At 37.3% G+C, this 24,366-nt stretch overlaps 1 protein-coding gene across 1 annotated transcript; it reads right to left on the reverse strand.

The window, feature by feature from the left end:
* Positions 1-11,830: 11,830 nt before the first annotated feature.
* Positions 11,831-24,026, reverse strand: Smp_097320 (hypothetical protein; the record flags this gene model as incomplete). Its single annotated transcript, XM_018798561.1, has 8 exons — positions 11,831-12,007; positions 14,405-14,674; positions 14,941-14,973; positions 16,661-16,751; positions 19,371-19,398; positions 23,649-23,812; positions 23,848-23,954; positions 23,990-24,026. 8 exons carry the CDS (start codon positions 24,024-24,026, stop codon positions 11,883-11,885), a joined length of 855 nt encoding a protein of 284 aa, XP_018653491.1. The 3' UTR covers positions 11,831-11,882.
* Between the last annotated feature and the right edge of the window lie 340 nt (positions 24,027-24,366).

Below are 24,366 nucleotides of genomic sequence, written 5' to 3' on the forward strand. Positions count from 1 at the left end.
TGTAATTTTTTTTTGTTAATGTGTTAATCTCTTACATGAAAGAATAATAATTGGCGTATATAGCCTCTGCCACGGAAGTCCGACTCACTGCCTTCTCGCATCACGGGTGTTGTTTACGAAATTGGGAGGACGAAAAGCGAATGTCCGGCGCTTTAACCAGGTTGGTGGACACGGAAAGTCCACCTATTGGAGTTGGGAAACCCTGATTCCAAACCAATGGTGTACATGGGCTCCAGTATCCTGAGGGAACAAATGGCGTATAAATCAATCGTTGATCACAGGCTACCATGGGACTGCATCTCCTTACGATGCTCCACTGTCTTGTGGATCAGACCTTTAGGTCAAGGCTCCGGGTGTGGTCCCCTAAGATAACTACCTGTTTCGGTTTGGGCATCTGGGCAGTATCATGGCTCTCACACAAATCAAATGAGATTTGTGTGGCGCATATGTATCTAGTACCCCTTTGTACCAATATTTATGTGTTTAAATAAAAATAAATAAATAATTTCAATGCATGTTAGGTATTGCATTGAATAGGACACTACTATTTGAGTCAAATTTAACGCCTATCGAAGTAAGAGACAGTACAGGGGCTTGACTTCGAAATAATTCCCTAGTCTTCGTATATCAATCACTCTGATAACCGTCATTAAATAAATCTCAAAAAATGTATAAATTCAGAAGGCAACACAATACGCCAACTGCAGTTTATTATTGTATAGCTCAGAATACAAAGCTATAAGCACACATCAAGGGAATTTGAGCTAATGTATAACGAGCAAACGGATTCAGAGTTAAATCGGATCCAAGCGAAGTAATTAATTATAAGATTAAAACATATATACATATATATGTGGGAAAGTGAATGATTCATTCAGCTATATTTAAGCGACTGACTATTTAAGCTAGACAGAGAGGTATGTGTGTAGGCTGCCACATATGATGAAGCACACATGATCATACAGACAAATTAGTTATGATGATAATACAAAGAAACAGACGAATTCTTACTGTTCGTATTGTACTATCTGTGAAAGAAATGAATTGAAGGGTTTGACAAAATGAACCGTATACAAATTTAATTATATTAGAGGTGCTATTGTAGTGAACAAAACACCAGTTGGAGACAATCGAATGTGTTTAAGCACAAAATTACAGACTATCTTACCAAGATCTGATAACCATACAGTAAACAGTTAATTGGCAAACTATCAATCAATTGTCTTAATCTTGATTGTTTCTTCTGCAAATATCAGTCCATCTTCTCCGATTTCATTGTTTATGCGTTTCCGCATCGACTGCGCTTCATTCCAGTTCTTTCCTTACATCGATCTTCCGCCAAAATACATTCGATATCTCACCTTCACCATATACTACTTATGTGGATATAAGTAGACCATACTACTTCTACTACTACTAATACTACTTTTTTATCCATCACTGTCAACGTTGTTCATGCATTTTCATACCGATTGAGCTTCATTTCAGTTTTTCTTTATCAGTCTTCTGCCAAAATACACTCTATGTCTGACCATCATTATATACTACTTATATGGATATAAGTAGACCACACTACACTATAACAATATTTACTTACTACTAATATCTGGTATATCGTTTCAACGATTGAACAGCATCATATATGTAATAAGTCATAAATAATGATATCATGTGTGTTCAAGTCACCAGATATAGATTTCTATTTATAACGTTTACTATTCTATGTCTATTTCTTCTAATTACTATAGTACTCTAGACATGATCAATGAACATGTGTAACCTGTATTAGTTCATCTTGAGGTTGATGTAAGTTAATCTGTTATTATTACTATGAGTAGTAGCAATTCTCTATCTTTTATCTTAAGTCCAAAGATAAGTCGATAATCAACCAGTTTTAATTATATTACATTACAATCATATATGGATCTGTTGGGGTAATTCAGAAAACGTCTCACAAAAGATAAGTGTTATATCTTGTGGCCGAGTAGATGACGTGATAAGACTGGCAATCAGAGAGCAGCGAATTATCGATTGGAACAGTGACACACGGAAACCGTACGAGCAGAGTAGAGTGCTTGTTTGCCTAGTCCACCCTGTTGAGTCCAGAACACCAATTATAACCTCTGCGGTATGAATCATTATATTTCAAACATACTGAGTTTATATACCAAACAGACTGACCACATCGTACCAATAAAATAGAAAATAACATGTACAAGATTTAGCCAAATGTGGCCGTGAATGTGGGAGGCACTAATTAATAGACTGCGGATAACTCAAGAATGGTAAATCGTATAATAATAGTCTGTGGATCAAAATAAAGCTTATAATAAGGGGGAAACGAATATGAATAGTTTAGTTATTTAGCAATTATACGATATAAAATTTATGCATAATATTGGTTCATAAATAGATCCCAAAGTTACCATTCATTATCGGAGCAGAACAACAAGAAATGTTGAGGAAACATTAAGAAGCATTTTTATCCAATCAGCGTTTGACTAGAGGTTTTGCTAGAATCATCACGAAAATGAAAAGTCACATATAGAGTTTCTGATTGACTGATTACTACATTGTTTAATTGTATTCTAGAATTTTCAAGTTAAACCCAAGGACGTCTTAAATACTATAAAGCCCCTATATTTTCTATACATAAATGAACCTTTGGAGTAAAGTGCTTCTTGTATATTTTGCACCTTTTTCTTTCGTGTTCAAGTCGCTGTGTAGATTTAGCTTAGGGTTTACGAGACTAACTTAGGAACTGAGTATAGCGTTCAGTTAGTAAGACTTATCAGGATCATATCAAGCTATGAAAATAGAAAATTACAATGATTTTACACACAAAAAAAAGCCAAAACTGACTGAGAATAGGACAAGCTGTGACTAATAAATTGTCATTAATAGTAAATATGTTAAATTCATATTCTGTCTGTAGCTAAATATCATAGAAACTTGTAATGGATGAAAAAAGCTGTTACTTTTTCGATAGAAATAAACAGTTACGCGACTTTGCCGTGGATCATCAATCCTGCTCACGTGTGCATGCAGTTTTGGTATGGCACAAATTTTTGAGTCGTGCATTCCTAATTGACTTCGGAAGTGTTCATGGGACTTTTATTGGGAAAATTAATTTGGAACCACACAAACCTCAGCAGGTTAGTTTTGTATCCCTCACATTTACTGGTCCCTTCCTTTAAAACAAGTAATTTACTTCTGCAACTGTTGGATTGATATTTGTATATTAATAACAGAAGCCCGAGTGTCTGTGTTAGTTTTTTTCTGATAAGATTTTGTAGGTGTCCAGTCTTATCTTGTGTAATCCAATTGGAAACGTGGATATCAATCCTTCCGCCAATAGGTTCCAAGAGCTGGCTACCTGGTGGAAAAACCTGTTTGCAACAAATATTTTGTTTATCCTTCGGTTTCGAACGTGCCTGCTATATCCTTTAAATTGTGAAACCTATTCTGTCGTATATGAAATAAACACATTAGCCCAGTTATTGAATAATTATCAGATTTTTCTATTTATTTAAACACATGAAAATTGTTACTAGGATGTACCCCAATATATATGGGCCACAATTTATCATTTGATTTATGTGAGGGATGGAATACTTGCTGGGCACCCAAACCGAAGCAACATTTATCCAATAAGAATATAAGATACATAATAATGATCTATGAAATAATTCTTCAGTCTAATACATTAATTAATCAACGGAGGTTGCTGTCTCACTAAAGAGTTGTGATCGCTTCTGAGCCATGTTACCCAGAGTCTCCAACTATTGGTTAAGATATTCGTGCAGACCCCAACCAAGTAGGTAAATAAAATGATTTGTAAGGAGTTGATAATCCAGCAAAGTATTATCATAGTAATTTGAAGTTTTTTCAACAATATTACATTTTCATAGTTGAAATCATGGGTCAATTGAAGCTAGACCACCATGGAAAACCTGGAAGCACTGGACGGCCGTTTCGTCCTATTATGGGACTCCTTAGTGGCAGTGCGCATCCCCGATCCCGCACTCGCGAGATTAAAACCCAGGACCTATCAGTCTCGCGCGCAAGCGCTTAACGTCTAGATCACTGAGCTGACCATCAACCGATGGTGTTAATGTCTAACTTCAACCGATTCACGAAATTGAGCGACACATCCACCATTGTCCTCAGTGAGTTACTATCTCATAAGAGACGCGGTTGAACTCTACTGGTCACTGCTTCTCACTAGAACTCCAGGGAATACCTCTTGAAGCCAGTCACTAGTGAGCATATGTTGATTAAGATCAGGAGAGGTTTTGTAGATATTATACTGATTTAAATAGTTGAGATCATAAATCAATAATAGAATATTTCAAATTTTATATTACCATTGAAGTATAAGAAAACAAACATACCAACGCAATACTGATGAAATTCATTTAAGCGAGATCTTTTTCATGGATGGAAATAGGTTATACTAAATTCTATGTTCGAAATGTCTGTAAAGAATGTGTCGAATTGATTGTCGTTCGTATTCATCAGTTAATTGTAGTGATCATAGGCCTGTATAAAACAGTCATTCATATAATTTTGTCTCCATGTAATATTTTCCAATATTGTTGGATTCTGTGTGTTTAAAGTTAGTAGGATACTGTCTCGTATCACAATGAAGGTTTCTCAACAAAATTCGCTTGGGTCAGAGAATAGAATACTACTGAAGAGATCAATTTCAGATATAAAAGTTCATCATAATTCACTTACAAACACAGACATGGACGATACTAGGTAAAGATAGCTGATCTATTGGTAAGGTAGTAAATCTTCATCAGCTGAGGTTAATGTGTCCTATGCCTAACTCAATGGACGATGTTGTCTGGTTTAGGATTCGTGTTGGTGGAAGCTAGTGGCAACCATACTAAGACATGACACCAGTCCGTGAATCCAGTGACTTGAATTGAGCCATTTAGGTAGGTATAGATTACTTGGTTGGGGTCCGCGCGACCATTCCAACTAATGACTAGAGACTTCGGGTGACAGAATGGTAAAGACCTAGCTAAACTTTAAATTATATTCAGAAGGGGTTCTTGTGGAGATTTTTCATAGTTGAAAGCATGAGTCAATTGAAGCTAGAGACTGGTAGGTCTTGAGTTCAAATCTCGCGAGGCGGAATCGTGGATGCGCACTGCCACTGAGAAGTCCCACAATAGGATGAAACGGTCGTCCAGCGCTTCCAGGTTTTCCTTGGTGGTCTAGCTTTAATTGACTCATGCTTTCAACTATTTAAATTATATGTCAAATCGTCATGAATCTGGTGATTTCTAATAAGATTCGATATTGGCGAGTAACTACTCCTCTTATAAGGAAGATCAAGCTTAAGCCTAGTATCTTAATTTCATTGTCTTCAGTTAAGGTTCTAGGTTATACATATTCGTATTTCTGAAACTACTCGTGTACATACATTGTGGCTGAGAGCCAATAAATGTGAAGTCGATGTAACCCAGGAATTCATAGTTTATCAAAGAAATCCACTAAAACTGAGCCACTAATGTTATATAACATGGAAATAATAAGAGAAACAACCAATCCTTTGTAATTAAACACCATCCACTTTGGGTTACTTTCATTCAGCTGCCTTTTCGGACTATCTTCCGTTTCAATTCTGTTAGTGTTACAGTTAATAACTAACTGGTTTCAGTCTTTTTTATCTGGAAGAAAACAGTACTGTATATAAAGGAAAGTGTTAAGCCCTCTTTGAAAATCGAGGATTGTTTGGCTAGAAGTGTTCTTCCAGCCTTCATGAATAACCTACCATTTTCTACAGAAATAGTCCGATTAAATATGCAGATTGTCTTATTGTATGTATGCCAGTATCGTCCACTTCTAATTGCTTTGAAATAAATACATTCTTACACACAATTCCTCTCATGTAATACTTTAGCCTAAAATACAAAGAGGAATGAAGCACTCTGTTGGTTTGTGATTAGATTACTCTCTTCGCTCATTACACTCAGCTTCCTGTTCCTCAAAATGGTCACGAGGACCCATTATAATTTGGAGTGACTAGTCAGTTGAAGAGCCTGACTTCTGATGGTTTACAGAGATGCTTACTATTCCTTAATTATTGTGGATATTCTATCACTTTAGGCTCGGTTGTGTATAAACTATGATATATTATTTACGATGCGGTCTAATTATAATTGTATATAAGCTTATGAGTGTGTGTCGATAATGACTGAGTAGACTGAGATGATAAGACGCCTGCCTGTCTTCTGTGTTCTTACTTCGAGGCAATAGTATCGCCACTGTGGTTTTTGCTTCACACTTGACGTGTGTGCATTGAAGGAAAAATTTGACTGTCCACTGAGTGTAGACAGACAGATAGTCGGCTTACTGTTAATTATCTGATCTCCTTTCTGTAGTTGTGTTGATCAAAGCATCGCTAAGCAAATTGCTCTGGTTCTCTGTGAATAGCACATCATCGAGTACCCAGTCCGGTGATAATACAACCTCGGTCACCAGTCTTATTGACGTATAACAGCAGTATGTCGTGGAAAACAGAAAATATTTCTATCCTCCCGTTTTTATTAACATCTAATGATAAAGTTTGAGGTTGTGATCATAAATGTTGAAGATATAGTGATTAGGGTAAAGTATTATCAAAAAATGTACTCCATAAGTTTGTGTCCATTTTTTCCGCCCAGCTATATCATACTGAGAAACAAGTTATCTCTGACTGTAACGACGTTCCAACTTGAACCTCAACAAGTGAATGTAGGGTCAGAGGAAAGCGTAGACTGACAGAAAAGAGGAAAAATTTTGACCACTTCGAAAGTCAGCGTGTATCACTGTAATAAAGGCGAAAAGCATATTCTGGGTTTGAAAAATATTAAAGACGATAATACAACTGATGGACGACCTGCTACATTTGGAGAGGTTACGATATCACCTAGGACCGACAAACTAAATGCAAGTCAGCAACAAAACAACAGTACAAGCTAACTATTCCACTGCACCACAGCCCTGTTAATTAGAGAGGGAAGATCAGATTCAGCAGAAAGAAAAGTATATTCCATAAGCACCCTGGAAGAATGAATGATAGAAACACAACTCATGCATATATATACAATACAAAAATGTCCCTGGAGAACGTCACAAAATAACGTATTAAAAGAGGGAACGAATCAATGACATTAAAGGTTTTTTCAAGTGGAAAATACAATCTGAAGGTAAAAGTGGATGCATTTGGCGCGAAAATGAGACGTTTATTTGGTGTTTTCTGGGGATCTAGAATACACAACACAACCAATGAAATTAAAGATAGCAAGTCTAGGATTTTCCCGCAGTATACATTCATTTATATAGTTTAACAGGGGTGAAGTAAAACTCCACTCTCGTTCACAATTTCGACTTTGCACCTGATGATTAGCCAAAATGAAACAGGGACTATTATTTACACTATTGTAAACTATGATAGAGAGCATGTTTCATTCTATGTCGTTTTTGATCAGCTTAAATGAAAATTTTCAAGTTTCCGACAACCAAAAATATCACTCCATTATGTTACGAACGCGTCCAGTACAAAGCAATCAGTCATGATGGAAGAAAAATCACAATACTATAAAATACATGCCTCCAATGAATTCTATAATTGACATTATTCCAAAATATCTACAATTGAGTGGCTACATAAACGAAAACACAACTGTAATCACTAATTACATTACATTTAAATAACTTTAAAACATGAAGTTTTATTTATTATTTAAACACATAAATATTGGTACAAAGAAGCACCAGATAAATATGCGCCACACAAATCTCATTTGATTTGTGTGTGAGGGGTGTCATACTGACCGGCTGCCCAAACTGAAGCAGGTGGTTTTCTTAGTGGATCACATTCGGAACCTTTGACTGAAAGGTCTAACCCACAAGGCAGTGAAGCATCGTAAGGAGATTCAGTCTTATGGTAGCCAGTGACTAACGATTGATTCATACGCCATTTGTTCCCTCAGGATACTGGAGTCAGCCCATGTGCACCATTGGTTTGGAATGAGGGTTTTCCAACTCCTCTAGGTAAACTTTCAGTGTCCACCAACTCGGTTAAAGCGCCGGACATTCGCTTTTTGTCTTCTCAATTTTGTAAACAACAGTAATGCCACGAGAAGGCAGTGAGTAGGACTTCCCTGACAGAGTCTATATACGCGTGGCCATTTGAGAGCATTTCTAGAGGGAGAGCGGACTCTCCCCACTCTCAGCCGTACCAGGGCATTTTGGGACCGTACTTCTAAGGATCAGTTCTATAGTACGTATCACCAAGACATCAAACAAACATGAAGTTATTTTATTCCTAGACTTGAATAACTTTTAAAACTTCATGTTGTCTTTGAAAGTTCATTCACACACTAGTTTCATACTAGAAACTAGATTGGAATTATATTCAATATTATCAGAAGGGGTTTTGTGGAGATTTCAATATTTTCATAGTTGAAAGCGTGAGTCAATTGAAGCTAGACCACCATGGAAAACCTGGAAGCACTGGACGGCCATTTCGTCCTATTATGGGGCTCCTCAGTGGCAGTGTGCATCCACGCCCCCCCCCTCGCGAGATTCGAACCCAATACCTACCAGTTTCGCACCAGAGCACTTAACCGACAGACCATCGGATGCCGGCTCAGTGGTCTATCGGTTAAGTGTTCTGATACGAGACTGGTAGGTCCTGGGTTCGAATCTCAGGTTATATTTAATAATTTAATAATACAAACAACCTAATAGACATAACAATTTATTCATCTTTTTAATAATATTTAAAGTGTAAACATTAAAATTAAATCAATGAACAAGGAAAACAACCAAAACAACAACAACCGAAAATGCAAAACTCAAAGAAAAACTTAGAACTGAATGGTAAATAAGTAAACAAACAAAAGTACTTCAGTAAAATATATAAACAAAAAGGATAATGAAACTTACTAAGACCAAATGAAATCTGATTGAATACCATTAATAATAATAATAATAATAATAAAGTTACTAACAGAATTGATATTCTCTACTCTAAAATATGTAAATAAGATTCAAAGCATAATCTTTATCATTTGAAAGTCAATATGCAAGGGCAAATGAAAATATAATAAGGGGGGAGGGAAGGGAAGGAATATGGTGGGTGGGTGATTAAAGTAAATGAATAATTATTATATAAATAAGTAGATAAAGCAAGTAGTATCTATGATAAACTTTGTATTGTTTAAATACATATTTTATTATGGAAGTAGTTTCCATATCAGTCATATATCATTATGTATTGAAAAGAATTCTATGTTATTCTGTATTCTGTAAAATGCAAAATAGAAAAAAGAAGTAAACTATGAATAAAAAAGAACAAGTGAGATGTTATTGCTGCCCTCTCGACTATAGAGGGTTTTTGAAGACATAGATTTTCTGGTTTATATCATGGGTTGATCTTAGATAAATACACACTATAATATATGAAGCGCTGGACATTTGTTTAGTCTTAGTATTAAAGCTCCTCAGTAGTGAACATGCAGTACCTTGTTAGAGATGAAAAAAAAAGTCTTTAAGCGTCATGGCAAGTGCGAAATCATTTAGCAGATATTCCATGCGATATTGTGCAACCAAATGTCAATATTCATTTACAGGTAGGTAGGTAAGTGTCTCACATTCCGCATAAATGAATCTCATTGGTCACTGCCTATCACTATTCTCATTTGAACAGAGAAAAATCTATAGAATTCATGTGACATATGAATGAATCGCTTTTAATCATCCTATCCATTATTGCATACTTCTTATTTATATGATTAATGATAAGGTTTTTCTTTTCTGTATAACTACTTAGTGTATATTTATCTATCTTATCTCATTTATTATTTTCATAGTTGGAAGCATGAGTCAATTGAAAGCTAGACCAACAAGGAAAACCTGGAAGCACTCGATGGCCGTTTCGTCCTATTGTGGGACTCCTCAGCAGTACGCACCTACGATCTCGGCTCTCCAGGTTTGAACCAAGGACCTACCAGTCTCGCACCAGAGCACTAAACTGATAGACCACTGAGCCAGCATCCGATGGTGTTAATGTCTAACTTTGACCAATCCACGAAGTTGAGTAACCGTTTAGCAATTGTCTTCAGTGAGTTCCTATCTCACATCATATGTGGTTGAACTCCACTGGTCACTGCTTCTCACTAGAACTCCAGGAAGTATTATTTAATCCCACAACTCAACAAAATTGTTGTGACATACGGCATCCGTGACTTGGCACTAAGACGTACTTTTCTTATACACACAAGTTCGGCTAGAAGAAAAAGGTAGTTTGTTTGGCTAAAGGAGTCACGAAACAATTGCACACTCGTTTATATATATATATATACATATATCTATACCTTAGAAAATTAAGCTTATTATCCTCTACAAAATATATAGACATCCCTTGGCCAAACACATGAATTTTCCATTTTAGTGATTCCTAACTGGCAAAATATATCTGTTATATCTAGAGCTTTAGATTCTTAATATGCCGCGTACTACTAGACTACTTGGACGATCGAACCCGCAAGGTCGCAAGAGAGAAGGCAGAAGACTAGTAAGTAGGAATGTTATTCCCAAGACAGTGTCAAATATAGTACAGCGATCTCATGTATTTATAGTTTTGGGCTGAAAGTAAATCAGAAGGGAGTTTTTGTGGAAAATTTAGTAATTTTATATAGTTGAGATCGTGAGTCAATTGAAGCTAGACAACAATGGAAAACCTGGAAGCACTGGATGGCCGTTTCGTCCTATTATGGGACTCCTCAGTGGCAGTGCGCATTCACGATCCCGCCTCGCGAGATTTGAACCCAGGACCTACTAGTCTCGCGCGCAACCGCTTAACGTCTAGATCACTGAGCTGGTCGGCATCCGACGGTGTTAATGTCTAACTTCAACCGATTCACGAAATTGAGCGACACATCCACTATTATCTTCAGTGAGCTACTATCTCACAACAGACCCGGTTGAACTCTACTGGTCACTGCTTCTCACTAGAACTCCAGGAAATACCTCTTGAAGCCAGTCACTAGTGAGCATATGTTGATTAATATCAGAAGGGGTCGCACAACAGGACGAAACGGCCGTCTAGTGCTTCCAGGTTTTCTATGGTGGTCTAGGTTCAATTGACTCATGATCTCAACTATGAAAGTAAATCATCATTTCGGACACCCAATAGGGACATAGGGGATCCTTTTTATGTATCCAATAGGGAAGCTACATGTCCACATTCTAGAATGTTCCTCTAGCAGTGATTGAATAAAATATCTTCGACTCTTTCTGGGCTTCTAGAGGCTTCCTTGAGTTTGACAGCGAGTCATCCTTACAATATCAATGTGCTTTTTTCAATTAGAGATTTCTAATATACTCAACTGGATAAAATACATCTCATGATTGATTGTTGTATCAGTCCATATATATATATATTATTTAGTGTTTCAATAGGATTAGCCAGACTAATACAGTTTATATACGTTAAATTTTTAAGAACATCTGATGCCCCGAATGAAAAGTGAAGAAGGCGAATCTGAGAAAAATCTAGACCGACTTTAGTTTTGGTCAAACAAAAAGGAATCACGTCGGTATTCATTGTGATTGGCTGTAGTTACGTCTTGTCGAATGAGTTATAAAGATAGATGTAATATTTGTAACGATTGAGAAAAAGGTAACTGAATTCCTTAACCGTTCATATTGAAGGGAACAAACGTTTAGCTAGATATGTGATTATATAAATGTATGGAAATATACTTACCATGGTTGTCAATATTACAGATAAAGAGCAATAAAACATCAAGACATATATATATATATATATATATATATATATAGAAGGGGATAGGCGCGGTCAGATAGAGTTAAATTTAATCAGACCAACTGAGACTAGATAATGAACTCCAACTGCCCCATCTTGGACCCATAAATCCACCGCCAAAACCCCCAAATAGACGACTTGCCAAATAACCACCAGCTACTCCTGAAGCGAGACCTACAAACACATAAATAAGAATAGCGTGTAAATTATTCAGTAAAAACTCGGCTGGCTTATTTGTTTCCGAAAAGAAAGGTTTTTCATAAATATCATTGTTAAAAATTTATTGGAAATTTCACACAAAGTAAATATTGCGGTCAAACCGACTTATAACTATGAGGCAACCAGGAAAGCGACTTCATTTAGTCAATCAGAATACCCTAAATCATTATTCAGAAACCTAAATCCTATTGGTAACCTTAAGCTTATCATGAGCGTTCAAAAGACAACATTCTATTAAGATATATGAGCTTTGAACTTGTAACAACTTTCTTGTCCCTGATTAATGCATCCTTATAAGTTAGCTTTACCAATATTCACACAACTTTCGAAATAAACATGACTAACAACGGATTATGCTCTTATTTTGCTTAGCAAAATTCATTCTGGCCAAATGTATTCGACTTGACCTGACCGTAGATATTAACACAACGTGGTGATCGGCCTTCCTTATCGTGATGAACCATTCGACCTGAACTAGCTGGAAAACTTGTTCCTTCAGATCCTACCATGTTTAAAAGATCGGTTGGAGAATTTTACTTACGCCTGTTACCCCTCGTGGAGAAGCATAAGCTGCCCACTAAGAGGAATGTAACAGTAACAACCAATCAGTATATCGGTTAAAAAAGACACAAATGTAGCAAGTAAGTTACTATTTGAAATGCGATCTCTGGTGAAATTTACACTGTCATATGCAACGCTCATTTACTGAATGAGCAAAGGAACAAAAATGGTCGGAAGTGTTGAATAAAATATAAACACACATTAAACACTGAAGACGTTGTAAACAGTCTCAACCTGTATCATTTATTCTATGTGTTATTTGTATTGAAAGATTAAGTTGTACCATAATATTATTAATTTTGTAAACAAATAATATGTTAAGCACTAGCGCCCGAAACTGATAGGTCCTGGGTTCGAATCTCGCGAGGCGGGACCTTGGATGCGCACTGCCACTGAGGAGTCCCACAATAGGACGAAACGGCCATCCAGTGCTTTCAGGTTTTCCATGGTGGTCTAGCTTCAATTGATTCATGATCTCAACTATTGAAGCAAATAATTGTTTACTATAGAATTCATAGTGGAAAATGAATGGTTGTTTTGATAATATATATAGTGACCTTGAATCGTATTGGTTATTTGTTATGACAACAAAACTGATCGATGTTTGTTAATTTTGTTTAAATACGTTTTATTATGAAAGGAACAAAATGACTTCTACTGATAAATCATCATACAAAGTATTAATCTGAATAGGATATATAGGAGGCTATGATCATTGAAAATTTAGTGAGAAATAAATTAAATAGCTGAAAGCGTGAGTCAATTGAAGCTAGACGATCAAGGAAAACCTGGAAGCACTGGACGGCCGTTTCGTCCCATTATGGGACTCCTCAGCAGTGACATTAACACCGTTGGATGCCGGCACAGTGGTCTATCGGTTAAGTGCTCTGGCGCGAGACTGGTAGATCCTGGGTTCGAATCTCGCGAGTGCGGGATCGTGGATGCGCACTGCTGAGAAGTCCCATGATAAGACGAAACGCCCGTCCATTGCTTCCAGGTTTTTCTTGGTGGTCTAGCTTCAATTGACTCACGTTTTCACTATGAAAATACTAAATCTCCACAAAACCCCTTCTGATAATCAAATAACTTAAAGCCAATTGGTATTATGGAATAAAAGGTATTCCTTTTTATTTTACAGAATATAGATGTCAACACTATGGTATAAGTTTAAATGGACGTAGTGGAGAAGATCCGTAAATTGAGAGTTGGGGTTTTTTTGAAGCTGGATGATTTTACGAGAGCAATTGACTACTAAAACATTGTGAAAACTCTTTACTCAAACACTAGCATTCGAGTTAGGGTTTACGGTTTCAATCTTCTTTCTTTACAGCGTAGGTCTAATTGAATAGTTCATAGAAGTTAAATAACAATTTAAGTATTTAAAAGACATGTACAGATATAGTATAAAATGAACAGATGAAATCGATGAACAACCTACGAGTGTCGTTGGTGGAGGACGAAACACCAAGCAGTTCCTATCATTCTACGATGCTCAGATTAACAGTCAATAAGTTTAAATAAGTTGGTGTCTTGATGTTTTAGTCTGCCTCGTGTCCTTGATTATTTTTTCAAACTACTCTTTTAAGTAGACCAGCATCCGGATATCAGTGTACTAATTATGTACCAAGATGATAGACTAGGTATTTGTAGCCCCTAAGTAAAAGTTTACATATTCTCTTTTAATGGAATAATTGAAAAAAGGAACTAATAACTCACACAACATCACTGAAAGCAATATTGATCATTACATAAGATGCAACTGGTTTACAAAAAGAAATAAATCCCACTTACCAACTGCTGCATTTTTCAATCCTTTACATTTTTTCTTTTTCGGTTTACCATCTACATAGACCACTTGATATGGTTGACCATTTTGTGCAACAAAACATTGACCTTGTGGATCTTGTGGACCTGGTTGATAACCACTATATGAACTTGTCCCAGGCACATAAGCACCTGGTGCTGCTGGTCGTGCAGGTGGCACTGCTGGTGGAACATAATTATTAGTTGGATATCCATAATTAGGTTGACTAATCGGGGGAGGAGGAGGCCCATAACCACCTATAAAAATCATAAATATTTATCAGTATGGAGGTTGTGGCAATTGTTGAATGTAAGTATGAGATCACAAACAGATGTAAGTTAAACAACTATTGAAAAGTTGGAAACACTTTGGACAACTGTTTTGTTCAAATAAAGGGACCATTCATCACTCATCATGTACAACCCTACACCACAAGATGTTCAATGATCACCTAAGTCGGTTTGTGGTTTCAAAAAGAATTTGTATGTTAAATGAAAAGATCATCTAAGAGAAATTCACATACCAGGATTTCCACCATAAGCAGTTGGATCAGGCACTAAAAATTGAGAAGATGAAAGAAAAACAATCACAGAAGCTTATTTCAAGTCTAACTAATAATAGTATACAAAGAACAGAGATTGACAAATTGATTTTATTTCAATCATATGACAAGTCAACTAATATTATCACACGAAATGATTCAAATACAAATGGAGAGACTGAAATATGACAAAAAGCCGTAGATTTTTAATCACATCTATTGGATGTATTTATTGTAAAAAGTGTCAATGAATGCACTTAGTACTGTTTGATTGAATCTTCACATTGATGTTTAGGATGGCAATTGATCAGTCTCTTATTGGCATGTATGTATACTGTGCGTATTGCCTCGATATAACCTTAATTCACCTCATCACACAAGCAAGTGGCTATCAGAACTCAGTAGCTAAGTGGATAACGTGATGGCTTTTGAAGTGAAAGGTACTGGATTTGAGTCCTAGAGCGAACATCAACTCTGAGATGCAGGTACATCCAGCTGAAGAGTCCCAAATAGGACGAAGTGCCGCGCGTCCTGGATTCCACTGCTAGACACTATCCATCTTTTCTTATAATGCTTGTGAATTAAGGCTATATCGAGGCAATACGCACAGTATGCACATATGCCAATGAGAGACTGATCAATTTCAGTCCTAAACACCAATGGGAAGATTCAAACAAACAATACTAAGTGAACTAGGAATGTGAACGTTTTATTAAAATAAATAGAATTACAACTAGTCAGATCAAATATTTGATCTTTGCTGATTATATATATAATGCTAATTTCGACATTCACACCAGAATCCTAATGTGTATTGAATAGGATCCAAACGTGACTCTACAGATGATTATCACAGAATGTCAATGTTATATCTCTCAATCCTATTGCTAAATACTTGAGAATAGAAACCATTATCAGAAGGAGTTTTGTGAAGATTTCAGTATTTTCATAGTTGAAAGCATGAGTCAATTGAAGCTAGACAACTAAGGAAAACCTAGAAGCACTGGACGGCTGTTTCGTCCTATTGTGGGACTCCTCAGAGTCAGTGCGCATCCACGACCTCGCCTCGCGAGATTTGCAATTTTCACGATTTGAATAATATGAAGACAATTTGCTGACGATTTATTTGGGATCCAACATAAATCAAAATGTATTTTTGATATACACTGATTTTGATATGATTTATATTAATTAATAGCCAGATTTGTGTACATATTGAACTGTGTAGTATATTGACATGGATTATTCAATGATTATCTGACTAACATGATCATAAAATTAACCCCTTCTAAGGGAAAAATCTAACTAATATGATCACTCCACCTTAAACTAACTGTGACTATATGACATCGAGATGATTGAAAATCAATATCATCTATCAGTCATACCCAAATTATATAAATTATTGGTCACTATATCAATCAATGACTACTGAACCCTAAATATGATATAACGATGATAGTGTGGAGGATAAAACATTTGTATTTGACTTTAGTTCATGTAATCAATGCCTAGCACCTTGAGCTGTCTTTTAGACATGAGGAACCAATCTGACCCTCATTGAATTCTGTCATTATTTCTAACAATCTTGAAGTGATGTGAACTATGGAATTCAACTATTCCCCGAAAGCCATTCAATATCTATAGAATTTTTCTTGATTAACACTTTATGAAAACAATATAAAAATATTATTATTATTACTTCCAAAACCGATTGATCCTGGAGGTTGAGCTGGTGCCAGTGAAGGTTGATATGGTGGAGGAGCAGATGGAGGTATTGAAGTCTGTTGAAACTGAAACACAATTGTATTTTGTTATATAACAGATGTGAAGGTACTTTATGATATATATATATACATATATATTTAAACACATAACTATTGGTGCAAGGGGGCACCAGATATATATGCGCCACACAAAACAATGAAAATGGGAAGAGAAAGGGGTAAGGTGCATATAAAAAAAATAAGAGTAATGGTGGGAGAAACTGAAATGTACAACCAGAAGAACTCTCTCAGTTAAGGAGGTTATGATCACTCTTCATACAGAAAGTAAAAGAAGGTTACAGCAGGATCGCCATTGGCTTCTATTCTGAGCCATATCTGATAACGTCTCTAGCCACTGTGTCGCACCATCTCTAGGACCCCGACCAGGGAGTCGTGAAGGACCAACAGAAGCTAGCCCTTTGCAACTTTCTTTCAGACCACGACACCATGTCATACACTGACCACCTCTCCGCTTTTTCCAACCAGTCCCAGAGTCGGCAAATAATGCACGACGTGGAAGTCTCTGGGACGACATTCGCAGAACATGTCCAAGCCACCGAAGTCGATGCTTCAAGATGGTGATACCAATTGAATTATCGTCTCTGCGCCCGAACACACGATGCCGAACCTCTGCATTACTAACATGGTGTTGCCACTGGATGTCAGCAATCCTTCGGAGACAACGATGATCGAACACAGAGAGACGTCTAACATCCTCAACTCGGAGAGGCCAGGTTTCACAAGCATAGAGCAAAACTGCTCTCACCAACGCGTCTGACTTTTTACAGCCAGACTGACATCATGAAGGAGCCAAAGATGGCCCAGATTGGCATAAGCCGCTCTGGCTTTCATTATACGTGCATCGATCTCAAATATATATATATATATATATATATATATATATATATATATAAGATGATTTGTTACTCAGAAGGATGTCTATCAAATGAACTGGGTAGTTTTTTTAGTTGTGAAGCTCTCACTGTCTTTCTAGACAGTGATCATTAGTACGTACTTTAAAGAGGGTAAAATTACACTTTAGGGATGAGTTTAAAACAACGGCGATGAAATTACAACTACTTCATAGCTAATCAAAAAATAGCTCTTCTAAAAACAGATAGTTTATAGAAAAGAAGTCAATGATAATGTAAGAGTCCCCACATTGTTCCTACTTAGGGTTAGGTACATAGGATAAGGATTAAAGATTGAGGTTTTAACTACGAATTGACATTAGTTATCATGAAAAAAATGCTGTTTAGTCATATGAATGGACAGATTTCGCTCAAAATTCCAAGTAATGCTATATGATTAGTTCACCTATGAAATGTAATCCCACCAGATTAAGACGTGTTTAGGGATTAATTCAGAGATATTGTCAATTCGCCTGTTATATGCATTTTACAGAGAATTGAGTATTTGATATGTTTAACACTATCGTCAATTTGTTATGATTTTATGCCCGGCTATTCACCAATCGAAATGCGACTTATACAATCTTAGTACTGTGTCAAACCAATGACGTTCGATCGGTATGAACAGCCTACAGCCTTTATTGGTTCTTTGTTCTCCTAACACTTCCAGTTGAGTCCAGAACGCCAATAATAGCTTCCACTATGTGAATCATTTATTTCAAGCATACTTGGTTTATATACCAACCAAACAGACTACACTACACCATAAAATAGGAAATAACATTTGTACAAGATCAAGCCAAAAAGTGGTTGTGATTGTGGGAGACCGTAATCAATAAACTGTATATAGTTTAAGAATAGTAAATCGTATCATAATAGTCTATAGATCAAACGTAGATGTACATAATCTAGTTACTGAATAGTCATACAATAAGAATATATAGATTATATCAGTCCATTAATAGATCTTACAAGTTACCTATAATTTAATCTTCACTAGGATATAACATTAACCACTAAGCACCCCTTTGATTATTTACCAAGTACAGATCTATGTACTCCATCTTCGTTATGTAACGGCTAATGACTCAGTCCAACTGTTCGAATCAAATCATATTAAGCAAAGGGTCAGTCAATCATTCATCATCAATGTAAGGAGTTTTAACGTGTGACCTAGTGGCTCGAAGTAGAATGCTTTAAAAACATAGTACAAAAGTAAAGCAGTAAGGTGGAAACCAAATGAGTCAAAATGATTAGTATTAAATAGTGCTAAAATACTTAGACGTTTAGAAGGAGTCAATTAAATTGAAAGTATGGAGTAATATTCAAACTATCAACTTAGATATATTTCCTGTTTATTTACTTGTTGTGCCAATGGCAACCGATATCGAGTTACGTCACCACATAAAGTTCCTAAGCACTGGATAATCAGTCAATATTTACCAATTTCATGTTTGTCTAGTCATAAGTGCTGCTGATCGAATTGTATCGATTGAGTTACACATTATTGTCTAAGTGACTCAATGTTGTGTTTGCACTATGTTCAAATGTCAAGTAGTTGAAAGTTCGAACCCATCAGACAGCACAATTCTTCTGAAAAATGCTAACTGGCTCAAAACCTGAGTCAAACAAGGTTTCCGGTTGATTATCTCCAGCTGACTAACATAAAAACATAGTAATTGTAAACAAATATGAAAAAGCAACAAAATTAAACTATTGAAATACTACTACTCACTAATGACATTAACGCATTTGTCCATGAGCTAAAGTAATGAAAAGATAATAGGATGAATGAAATCACAATGTAGATTGAAAATGTATTCGATTAAAACAGCTTAAATTCAAACTCTATATACATAATCAGAAGGGGATTTTTGTGGAGATTTCAGTATTTTCAAAGTTGAAACCATGAGTCAGTTGAAGCCAGACCACCGTGGAAAACCTGGAAGCACTGGATGGCCGTTTCGTCCTATTATGGGGCTCCTCAACAGAGCACATCCACGATCCCGCCTCACGAGATTCGAACCCAGGACCTACCAGTCTCGCGCCAGAGCACTTAACCGATAGACCACTATGCCGGCATCCAACAGTGTTAATGTCTAACTTCAACATAAACTAATCTCTGAATAATATTAATTGTGAAAAATAAAAAACGCTAATAGTGCATCAGTAAATTTTTTCCCAGTAATCATTGTGTTTACAAAGCAGTGACACAGACAGTGATATTTTAGGATAAATTTCATCCGGATTTTTTAAAATCCATTGTAAATTTAGTCAAGGATCGAGAGCAGTTGGGAATGCCATGAAAGTTCAGATAGTAGTTAATTTTTTCATCTTAGTGAAAAAACCTTCCAGCAGTGCCCAATCGCAACGTCACTGCCCATCAATAATGACTACCTTGCTCCCAACAGGTGAGTTAAACTAGTCACGGCTTTTTACTGCACACACCCTACACATTTTTTCCGTATATCTGGTTGAACAGCTGACGTGTGCCCCCAAATGTCTTGGTACGACTGATGGTGTGGACAGTCAGCATCATTCTCAAAATGCTCTCATATGACCACGCGTATACAGCCACAACCAGGAAAGTCCTGTTCACTTCCTTCTCTCAGCTGGGGTGTTGTTTATGAAATTAAGAGGAGGAAAATCGAATATCCGGAGCTTTAACCAGGTTAGTGGATATGGAGAATCCACATAGGGGAGTTGGGAAATCTTGGTTCCAAACCAATGGTCCACATGGACTACAGGATCTTGATGGAAGAAATAGCGCATGAACGTACTGTCAGACACCGACTACCATGGGACTAATTCTCCTAAAGTTGCTTCATTGCATTGTGGATTGGACCTCTAGGTCAAAGGTTCGGGAAGTAGCTTCCTAAGAAAAGCAACTGCTTCGGTTTGAGTACTCGGACAGTATTCCAGCCCTCACACAAATGGAATGAAGTGTAATGCATAAATATTTGGTGCCTCCTTGTACCAATGTTTATGTGTTAAATAAATAAAAAATAATTTGCTGACATGTAATCTATTCAATTAATTCGCTCCTAATAAAGATTGATTCCAAACCAACTAGTATCTGGATTCTGGATTTCTCGAATAGAAAGAAATTTAACCATACTCTGAGAACTAGCCTATATATACGAAGTTATGGGGTCGACTATATGTGAAGTCAGTGCAATGGTAACACAATAATACCATTACTATTCAGAAACCTCATTACTATAGCCTTAGGTATGAAAAACGGTTGTACAAACCTGTGTGGCATACGCTTTATGTTATTAAAAAGGGTTTTCAATGAATCTGATAATGTTATATGCTAAAAATGATGAAATTCCGCATCTATTACACGACGTCAATACATCAATGTGGTGTTATTTATAAGTTAAAAAGATCATTTAATAAAGGTCGTAATGTTAAGTGTAAGGTGTCAAGTTATAATCAGTATAATGGTAATACAATAAATCATGTGAAGAAAACGCTCACAAGCCATCTCCATCGTGCGTCATTTCGCTTCGCTCTCTTCTATCCTCTTCATCCCTCTCATTTCCTGTTCAGATCAGTGAGTGTACAAAATATATGTATTAAAAAATCTATTCTCGTATTCGACTTTATTAATTCCATCATTCACCAAAGCGATTATGTCGATGAAATATACGAGGATAGCCGACATGTGTATTTCATTTGTCCGATCTCATTGGAGTCAGATATAGGGCCACAAAAGGCATTCACAAGGTTTATGTACTTCTGAGGTACATCCTTCAATGACAGACACTGCCACAGAACATCTCGGTCTACAGAGTCAAATGCTGCTTTCAAGACAAGAAAAACAATCATTGTCTGACGCCGATAAGCATCCCTGTATCCTAAAACCTGAGTATGTGGTCGATACAGCCACGACCAGGTCTGAAGCTAGCCTGATTTTCTCGTGTTTGGAGTTCAAGAGTCTTAGGCGTCCAATAATTATTGAGGCCAGTATTTTAGACGCTATATTAGTCAAACTAATCCCTCTATGGTTATCACAAGATGATTTTGACCCCTTCTTATATATTGGGACAATCAGTGACTGAGACCAGTCAAATGGGATTACGTCCAACTCCCAAATTTCAGCTAAAATATTAGTCAACCTAATCACTAAAACTGGACCACAATACTTAAAGACACCTGAAGCCAATCCATCTGGACCGGCTGCTCTTCCTCGTTTTAGATTAACTAAAGCCTTTTGACTTTCTCGTTCCTCAGTTCAATTCTAATGGGTCTTCTTAGTGTAAATTTTCTACGTTCAGTGAGGCGCAAGCAAATGCGTGCTCATATTAGAGCATGATTAGAGTCTAAACATGTATTCCAGTACGAGCGACAATCTTCTATCGAGCCTCTCCAACGGTGACTGATGGCAATATGGTCTATTTGAGTCCATAGTTGGTTTGGTGCAGGGAGTCGCCATGTTAGACGATATCTCTCCTTATGCTTAAAATTAGTGCTTGCTAAAAATGAACGATTGTCTGTTGCAGTAGGCAATCACCATTATCGGTTCGTTGAGCCGGAATACTAAAATACCCACCTAAATGTCTTTCTGTTTCGTTTAAGCTACCTACTTGGGCATTGAAGTCACCCGCTACGAGTACTATGTCTGAGCGCTTAACTTTCTGAAGAAGCTCAGAGAGCTTCCTGTAAAAATCATCTTTCGGTTCATCCGGGCTGCAGTCAGTGGGAGCGTAGTCAGAAATGACGAAAAGGCAACGATGTTTATCCCTATCCTTTCGAGTTCTTACGGAGCCGTTTAGCCGAACAGCACATAGGCAACTGTTAACAGGGATTCATTCTAATAGTGCTTGTCCTGCCCTCATACTTAGCGCTATGTCTACACCCGCCAGTCCACGAGAACTAGCCATCGGGTTGCCAGATACACGGGGGGTGTATCTCTTCGGCTTCCCGTTTTGGAGAGGTGAGGTCAAGTGAGTGACCACACTAGGATCATGTATGCGTGTTTCGGAGACACAGCATACATCAATGGTACGAGATTCTAGGGTTTTAGCTAAGGAGGCCTGTTGACCGATTTGGCATAGGGTACGTACGTTGAAGGCTCCAATGTGTAGTTTGGAGCGAGGTTTCAGTAGACCTGGGACAGCGTTTCGCGCACTAGAATCGTTGGCCATGGTGACACTTGAGGAGGAAACCGGAAGAGGAAGTTTAGTGTTGAAAGTCAAGGTAGAAGGAATAGCAGGAAGTGAAGAAGGAGATTGATTATGAATACAGTGGTCTTGAGTGTTGTTAGAGGTATGAGGGCAGTTATCACTTCCCGGTTGCCCACACCGTGGAAGGATTCTTCTAGAGGTACCTGAAAAGGAAATTGAATTAGAAGTGGTCTTAATGACCTGAGAGCGTGACCGCAGTGCCCAAGGGACAACTGCTTGAGGTCGGTCACACACGACCTTTTTGTGGGTGATTTTTGTGCTAGCTCAGAAATTGTTGGGACCTTACCGCCGGAGACGGATATCCGTGGGATAAGGCGAGGTGTGCATTTTTAGGGCCGACCTTTTCTAACCCCACCCCTCCTTGTGGGAAGGCAGCATTGCTGTTATGTTGGTTATCTGAGGGAAACACCTTACTGCCGTCACACCTCTGTACAGCCAGCAGTACGACTTCACCTTCGGACCTTAGGTTTGCTGCTTTTAGTCTTACCGTTCTTTAACCGACCTTTCTGGTGTGGTAGGACATTAAGGAACGATTGTTCCAGCCAGTATAGCCCGATTGGTTCATCACGATAGGCAAGCCCAACCACCACGTCAAGGTAGCAGAAACGGTCGGGTGAGTGGCTGTATCGTTGTCCAACAGCTTGTGTGATATCTTGGTAGTTTAATTAATTTAAATACACTTCTAATGTCGTAGTTTGAACCTACGCTGAGATATAAAAAGCCTGTAATCACTTGAACTGGGTAGTTTTATTCAGCTATCGTGTTGAGTGAAACTTAGAACACAGAGATAGTAAAATTCTGTTAAAGCATTGAAAATATACCTTAATGTTGCCTGATCCGGACAAGCAAACCAAGCCATTTGAGTCCCCATATGAGGTCCGTAGAGAATACCAAAAGCCAAAGGAATATCTGAAGTTGCTTGGGAGGTTGGGTTGCATGGAACACGGTGAAAAGGTTCTCCAGACGCTAGAAACGATGCTACACGCTAAAGCAAAAAGTTAGACAATTATAAGAACGAACTCTAATCTCAACACTTTGTTTGGGTGAGGTGGAAGATGCATTCTCAAACCACTGAAACCAACCATTATTTAACAGCTTACAGTACACACTGTGCCAATTTTTACGATCTGAAATAAAATAATGGTTTAAACAATGCTCGTACCGGACCACTTTTTTAGATAACCTTCCCTGATGGACATTGCGAGGTTTTATGAATCAAATATTTAAGTTAGTGTTTTTCTCAAATATAGAGGTTGGCGGCCAAAAGTTAATTGTTCCAGGAGTTGATCAGTAAGGACAGCAGAAAAGACTCCAAGGCTGAAAATAAAAATACGAGACAGATTAGTACAGGGATTTTTCTCCTCTGTCAAGCGGAAATAGCAGAATATTGGTGCAGTTAGCGTTTGATATATTAAAGTGGTTTCTAGCATTGGAATTTTCATAACCAAACACACATTGATATAAAGAGGTAGCAAAATATGTATGCGCCACACAAACCACTGAATTTGTGTGCGGGCTGTGACACTTCACTGGTGCCCA

This window comes from Schistosoma mansoni, chromosome 7 (assembly GCF_000237925.1).
Source record: "Schistosoma mansoni strain Puerto Rico chromosome 7, complete genome".
In the NCBI taxonomy this organism is placed as follows: Eukaryota; Metazoa; Platyhelminthes; class Trematoda; order Strigeidida; family Schistosomatidae; genus Schistosoma; species Schistosoma mansoni.